Source organism: Gloeophyllum trabeum (assembly GCF_000344685.1).
Source record: "Gloeophyllum trabeum ATCC 11539 unplaced genomic scaffold GLOTRscaffold_00016, whole genome shotgun sequence".
Classification (NCBI taxonomy): Eukaryota; Fungi; Basidiomycota; class Agaricomycetes; order Gloeophyllales; family Gloeophyllaceae; genus Gloeophyllum; species Gloeophyllum trabeum.
Window position 1 is genome coordinate 360,618 of NW_006920425.1, and position 7,652 is coordinate 368,269.

The 7,652-nt window shown below is 49.3% G+C and overlaps 2 protein-coding genes across 2 annotated transcripts; both read left to right on the plus strand.

The window, feature by feature from the left end:
* Positions 1-866: 866 nt before the first annotated feature.
* Positions 867-4,985, plus strand: GLOTRDRAFT_133158 (uncharacterized protein; the record flags this gene model as incomplete). The annotated part of the gene is made up of 1 exon (XM_007872080.1): positions 867-4,985. The coding sequence occupies one exon, from the start codon at positions 867-869 to the stop codon at positions 4,983-4,985; it is 4,119 nt and encodes a 1,372-aa protein (XP_007870271.1).
* A 408-nt stretch (positions 4,986-5,393) lies between these two features.
* Positions 5,394-5,603, plus strand: GLOTRDRAFT_49321 (uncharacterized protein; the record flags this gene model as incomplete). Its single annotated transcript, XM_007872000.1, has 1 exon — positions 5,394-5,603. A coding segment is annotated over one exon (210 nt), but the record flags the coding sequence as incomplete, so codon positions are not given.
* Between the last annotated feature and the right edge of the window lie 2,049 nt (positions 5,604-7,652).

A 7,652-nucleotide genomic window follows, 5' to 3' on the forward strand; every position in this document is an offset into this window, starting at 1 on the left:
TTTTGACTCCTGCCGATTACTCAGACTGCACCCTATCTGGGATAGTTTGTCTCGTAATTTGTAGACTGCTTATCATCCGCTGAGTCATGGTGGAGTAAGCTGAGTCAGCACAGGACATTCTTATTGTTTCTAGTCATTTTCAAGTCGTTGCTATAGTTACTTTTGTTTCTTGTTCTCTCACCCTATTGTCTTCATATTCAAACTCATCTGGGGATTTGAAGAGGAGCTTGAATTGGAAAGGTATAAAAGGGAGAGAAATTTGGGTAGCTACAAGAGACAGTATCATTCAGAATCAGCACGACTCAGTATCAGTCAGTAGCACTACTGGTAGCCGTACCAGTCTTGCAATCGATTTATCTCTTACTTGGATTTCTACGACGACTCTCTACATTGAGGGGGAAATTCCTAGTCTGAGACACACCTGTTGAAGTCTATACGTTTGACTTCAATATCTTTACTCTTATACACATCCTCTGCTAGACTCTGGTAGTCAGCTTTCATTTTTTTCTTTGCTGATAGTTCGAACAACTCAGAATCAGTCTCTCAATCGAACAAAAGGGAACTGCTCAATTAACGATATATCCAGCATTCTCTTGGTATTTGTTTCCTAGTCTACCTAGCAGGTTCTGGGTATTTAAAATCTAGGCAGCAAAACTAACCGACAAATTTGGAGCCCACCGCGAGGGGCTGCAAACGAGTTCTGTTTCAAATTATCAGTTAAATCACTCTCTAGTTAAAGTGCGGAACTGGCTTCCAGCAAAAACAGCGAGAGTATATCATCAGTCTCTTCACCAAGCTTCAGTTCAGGATTAGTATCTCCCGACGCCAACGTCAAGCTTGCGACAATCTTAGGAGAAATCAAAGGAATGGTAGAAAATCAGACTCTGCCTCTCCCTGGTTCGTCCAGAGCCCCAAAATGTAAGGGCAAGCCTTCGAAGGTAGAAGAATTTTTGGAGGAGTTTGAAGAGTTAGGCAAGAGTTGCAACCTCCAAGACAATGAGAAACCAAAGAAGCTGTTGCGATACTGTAGTAGGGATGTCCGCGAAGTGCTGGAAACTTTGCCATCCTATACCACAGGAAACTGGGACTCCTTCAAGTCAGAAGTCCTAAAGATCTATGATCATACCAAAGACAAGAAGAGGTTCAGGAAGAAGGACCTCAAAGCTCTCTATAGGAATACTAGCAAGAAATCTATCAGCTCAATGACCAGTGTTAGGACCTACACCAGAAGAATGCAGAGAGTTGCTGGGTGGCTGTTGAAAGAGCAGGCCATCACAGACAAGGAGTATAACTATGCATTCTGGAAAGGACTTCCAAAGAGCCTTAGGACTAGGCTAGAGGTTCGGATACTTGCTAAGAAACCTGATATCGATGTTAAGGAGCCATACGATCGAACACTTGTCCAAGAGCTCCTCGAGAGACTATTTGAACGTGATCGCTTTGATGCAGACGATTCAGACGATGACGACGAATATGATTCAGATGCAGAGGACTACTACAGTGATAGGGACGACGACGATGAAAGTGATTATGGATATGCAACAGACAGTGACGAGGATAGCGATGAAGAATTTTTTCGCTCCAGAATAGTCCGGACGAAGCGAAAGGCTAGGAAACACAAAAGGGAAGAACAACGGGAGGAGAAACGTACAAGGTCCAAGCGGGAGAAAGCAAGAGACCGAGACACAATACGCGAGACAGATAGCAAAAGGACACAAGCAAAGGATGAGCGGAACCGCGCCATTCTTGACGGTGCAAAGGCAGATGAGCGCCTGCGCAAACTAGATCGTGAAGAATGTGACGCACACAATGACGATGAAGTTGAATCGTTAGTAAAACAGCTATCAAGAATGAGTATAAATGACGCACGTTATGCTGGAATGTACTACCGCGCGCTCAAGCTCGATCGTGACATTGTATTCACTGCACGACCGCCTTATGCTGGCGCATCCGATGCACCCGCACTCGCAACGAATCCACTCCCGCCGATAATTCCAGCTCCCCGACCACGACGTGCCTTCCAGTCGCAGACGAGCAACGGCGAAATGATTTGCTTTGGCTGCGGAGGGACGGGGCATGGCTTGAGCTCCTGTCCCAAAATACTCGAGTTGCTAGAGAAAGGCGTGTTGAAGCGGGACATGCGAGGCAAGCTCGTCATGAGCGACGGCTCGCGCATCCAACGAACGCCGACCGAGTCTATTGTTAACGCCGTCGAAAGGCAGTTAGCACGAACGCATTATGTGATATTAGATCACTACTCACCGGACAATAATGTATCCAACTTCCTCAACGCCGAATACGACTCTGACTCCTCTGACAATGAGGTATTCGTCATGCCCACCAAACGCGGGGTAAAGCAAGGACGCGCCGCACGCAAAGAGATGTTCGATGGGGTCGTTATGCCACCAAGATCATGCAGAGTAGACAAGAGAGGACCCCCAGGCGAGAAAGCCAAGCCAGAGGACATAGGTCTTGTCCCCATTGAAGTCCATGAAAGGCAGTATAGGCCGGAACGCGAAGATGTTGTAATGGAAGACGACTCCAGAGAACGCGCCAAACGGGTGCCTAAGCCCGGAGAGAAGTCGGGACCGATGCTAGGAACAAAACCAGAAGCTTCCGAAAAGTGGAAGCGTGCGATTCCATTGCAATCAAAGATCTCGGAAACGACAAATTCAAACAAAGTTCTCGATAAGATCCTGAGCACGCCTCTCACGCTATCTGTGGGAGAAGTGATAGGCATGTCCAAAGACGTCACCCACCAATTACAGGATGCGATTAGGTATAAGCGCCCAACGCAGCCACAAAATGGAACACTGGTGGCCCACACGGTTATAACCCATGATCGCGATGCTCTAATCAAATTAAGTATGGAATGCGATGGGCGACCATTGGACGCCATTGTAGACACCGGTTCTCAATTGAATATTGTACACAAAAAGGTGTGGCAACTGTACATATGGCGACCGATGGACAGAAGTCGACGGATCACAATGCACGACGCCAATGGCGGCGACGGAGTAATGGAGGGCTTAGTACAAAATGTGCCGCTGACGTGCGGAGGGATTCGTACTTGGGCTAATCTCTACGTCGCTGAACACGCTCCCTTTGATCTACTGCTGGGCAGGCCCTGGCAGTGCGGAAACCAAATCTCTATCGACGAACGTATCAACGGTACCTACTTGATATTCAACAATCCTTTCACGTCCGAACCGCGTCAAGAACTCTTGGTAGCGCCTGATCGAGTTCTGACGAACGCGAGCGCTAACGCTAATTTCAGCTACTACACGCAAGCCAACGCCTACCACGCACGTTATCCTATGACTGACACTGCCACTGATCGGGTGGGCTGGACCCATGGATCGAATGACACCACTATCTACAATTGGGATCTGTCGCGTGACGCTCGTGATACCCCGATGACTCACGAATCCAGTAATGGACTTCCCGTTGCGGAAGGACGTCGAAACGTGCACGGCGAAGTATGGACGGACGCTGCATTGACAGTTCACTTGGGTAACGGTATATTACCCAACGGTTCGTACTATGAGGATTATTTTGCGCCCCGTGCCGTCTTCACGCTCATTCCTACCGACGACGACCTTGCGCCTTCGTCGCGCGTTGGTATCCTATACACACGGTTCGTCCCTATTCCCCTTGACGACGACGCCAACCCAGGTTGGTTGGCGAGACCGTATCCGCCGGCTCTTGAATCTGCCGGACGTGACGTCGAAGACGTTGACTCGGAAAGTGACTATGGCCAGTACTACGAGGACGACGGAGTACCTATGGATGAGCAGCGAGGTGAGCCACCAAACATGCTCAATGATGGCCTCATGCTCATGTCGTCCCTTGCCGATGAAGAGGAGCACGCACAGCTCAACCCACACGTCCTCCTCGCAAGTACCATCGACCCACGACGACGCCGTCACTCAGATTCCGATATCTGCCCCTCTCCTCTTCGACTATGTCCCAGTCTATCCGATTTACGACCTCCCTCAGCCCCAGTTCGGTCGACATTTTCAGATACGGGTTATGAGTATAGTGACGCCGTCTCCATCAATAGCGGTGCCGAGGCCGACGACGAGGACTGTATGGAGAACACCAGTACCAATTCAGACATGCCGCCACTTCCGCCCCTTATCGCCCGAGCCCTTCAGCGACTTGAAGAAGGGCGGGGATGGTTCGATTACGCAAGTGATCGTACGCACGACGTCGCCTCCGCTAGACCACCCACTCCCATTCCCCCCGTCATCGACAACTTCACTCCAGTCCACGCCGATGAACCCGCCGCTCGAGAACGTGGCGACGCGCACGCATTCACTCCCCACACCGATGCTGACGCACCTCGAACCGACGAAGCGTCCGCTGCCTTCAATTCCTGGTGCGAACGTGTTCGAAGGGCGGCACTCGCTGAACTCAACCGAATCACGCGCGGAGAAGGTAATTACAACATTTCTGGAGGGTACTACGACGCGGCCAAGGAAGGTTATATCGAAAAGGTCGCCGCCGTCTACTCCGCCACTACCGACAACGCCTCCACCATCGCGGTTGACAACACCTCTGCTGTCACCACCAACGACACCTCCACGCTCGCAGACGACGCCGACGACGACCTCTATGCCCCGGCCGTCGATGACGCAAGTATTGTACCCGAGACGCCAGGAGCGTACGCCCATTCGCCCCCTGCCGCTACGCCCGAGGCAGGCGAGGGCTTAGCTGTCCCTGTCGCACCGCCGCTGTCTACCGCCTCGTCAAGCCCCGATCCTTTCGGGCCAGCATCCACACGTGCAACGCCAGGCTCCGCCGCTAATCCCATCAACGTCGACTCGGACTCGAGCTCGGATGTGGGTGAGGACTGGTACGAACGGGAGGCGCGCGTCTACGAACTTCGCGAGTGGATGTTCGAGGAGGTGGTGGATCATTTGCGCGATGCCTTCGACAACATCGAGGACATATTACGGATGGAAGTACTCGGTGCGCATTAGTCCTATCCCCTCCGCTATCTGGTTACGTATGATATCACTCGTTTTTGCACTTTGCTGCTGCTTTCCCCCCATGCCTATCACTCTTTCCATGCGGACGACTTTTCTCTCCCAGAGTGCTTCGCTGCTGGTCAGCAATCTCTGTCGCATCCCGAGCCTTCATTTCCTGGTAGTCCAGATATACCCCGTACGATTCGTCGCCGCCCTTGCCTTGTTATTAGCAGAACAATGTCTACGTCGATAGGATTGCAGGATCTATCCTATCTAGCTACTATGAATACACGCTCGTTATTAGTACAGCTGGACGATGAAGACTTAAGCAAAGCTGAAGACGCTGTACCCGAGTTAGTGTACCCTGAGGACGAAAATACGGACTTAGAAGATATCGACGATGCCTCGCATAGTCTAACTATGTACAAGCGAGTTGATCGCAAGATCAAACCCGTACCTGGCATATTTCCCGAGGACGCACGAGTTATCCGCCAATTTCCAGAAAATCCTTTATTATCGCTACCGACGTTATCAGTCATGCCCCCTGAATTTAATCCAACATCGAAATTTACGGCAGAACATATAGCCAAAATGGGGATAAATGCAGATGGCTTTCTCTGGCCCGAAGAAGAGAAGCTATTTGTACACATTTTGCAATTGAATGAGAAGGCATTAGCATTCCAAGACACGGATCGCGGAACATTTAGGGAGGATTATTTCTCACCATACATAATCCCTTACGTTCCTCACGTACCATGGTCTTATCCGAATATTCCAATTCCACCGGGAATCAAGAATGACGTTATTAAGGTTTTAAAAGACAAGATCGCCGCTGGCGTATATGAGCCAAGCCAATCCTCATACAGATCACGCTGGTTCTGTGTGGTTAAGAAGAGCGGGAAGCTCAGAATTGTTCACGATCTTCAGCTGCTAAACAAGGTTATGATCCGGGATTGTGGAACACCGCCTATACTAGATGATTTTGTTGAACCCTTCGCCGGAAGGGCATGTTATTCGGTGTTTGACTTATTTTGGGGATTTGATGCCAGAAAAATGGATGCCAAGAGTCGAGATATGACCTCGTTCTTGACCCCATTAGGTCTGCTTCGAATTACGTCTCTCCCCACCAGATATACAAATTCGCCTGCGGAGTTTCAAAATTGCATGACATTTATTTTGCAAGATGAAATTCCACAGAAAGCCAACATATTCATTGACGACCTACCAATTAAAGGCCCCGAAACTCAGTACCTGGATTCTGATGGGAACCCAGAGGTGCTAGAAGAGAATCAAGGTATCCGACGATTTATCTGGGAGCACGCCCAGGACGTGCATCGTATTATGCATCGAGTTGGACATGCAGGAGCTACGTTTTCGTACAACAAAATTCAGCTCTGCAAACCAGAAGTCGTGATAGTAGGGCAGAAGTGTACCCCAGAAGGACGCCTGCCAGAGGATGGGAAGGTGGAGAAGGTTAAGAATTGGCCACCTCCCAAGACAGTTAAGGATGTACGAGGATTTTTAGGTTTATGCGGAACAGTCCGAATCTGGATAGAAGGGTACTCGGCAATTGCGAGACCTCTCACGGAATTAATTCGCAAAAATACCGAATTTATATGGGACGAAAGGAGGAGCTTAGCATTTGCAAAACTCAAACAGTTGATCACAGAAGCCCCTGCCTTGCACCCTATCAACTACAATTCTGATCGACCAGTCTATATGTCAGTAGACTCAAGCAAGATTGCTGTCGGATTTATCCTGTCACAAGATGACGAGAATGGGAAGCGGAGACCAGCACGATACGGCTCGCTGCCATTTAACAAACGAGAAGCACGTTACAGTCAGCCAAAGTTGGAATTGTTTGGATGTTACCGAGCCTTGCAACATTGGAGACTACACCTAGTTGGTGTGAAGAATTTGATCTTAGAAGTTGATGCGAAGTATATCAAGGACATGCTCAATAATCCTGACCTTCAGCCAAATGCAGCAGTCAATCGATGGATTCAGGGAATATTGATGTTCACATTTGAATTACGACATGTTCCAGCCGCACGACACAAAGGTCCAGATGGCTTATCACGGAGAGAGCCTACACAGCAGGAGATAGAAGACGCCCAAGCAGAAGAAGAGGCAGATGATTGGCTGGAGAAGATTGCCTTATACTGCCAAGCAGAGGAGGTCGACGGAGCACCCGAGTCCTTTGTCCTAAGAGAGAATACTCAGGACAAGATACTGCACCAGATTCGACACTTCTTGGAGACGCTAGAAGTACCAGGAGCACTGTCCATACAGAACAGACGAAGGTTCATACAGAAAGCTAGTCGATATTTTATCAGACAAGGCCTCATGTTCAAGCGGAATGGTCCCAAGACACCGATGCTAGTAATTTTAGACCCAAGACAGCGGAATAAAATCCTCACTCAGGCCCATGAAGAGTTAGGGCATCGTGGAGTGCATGGAGTCTACCACACGATTAAAAATCGATTTTTCTGGCCTTATATGTTCCAAGACGTAAAGAGCCATGTTGGGTCGTGTCACGAATGCCAGATCAGGAATACAAAGAAGGTGGAAATACCACTAACTATATCCACCCCTGCCACCATTTTCACAAAGCTCTATGTCGATATTATGTTCATGCCCAAAGCAAAGGGCTATCGATGTATCGTGCAGCTCGAGATG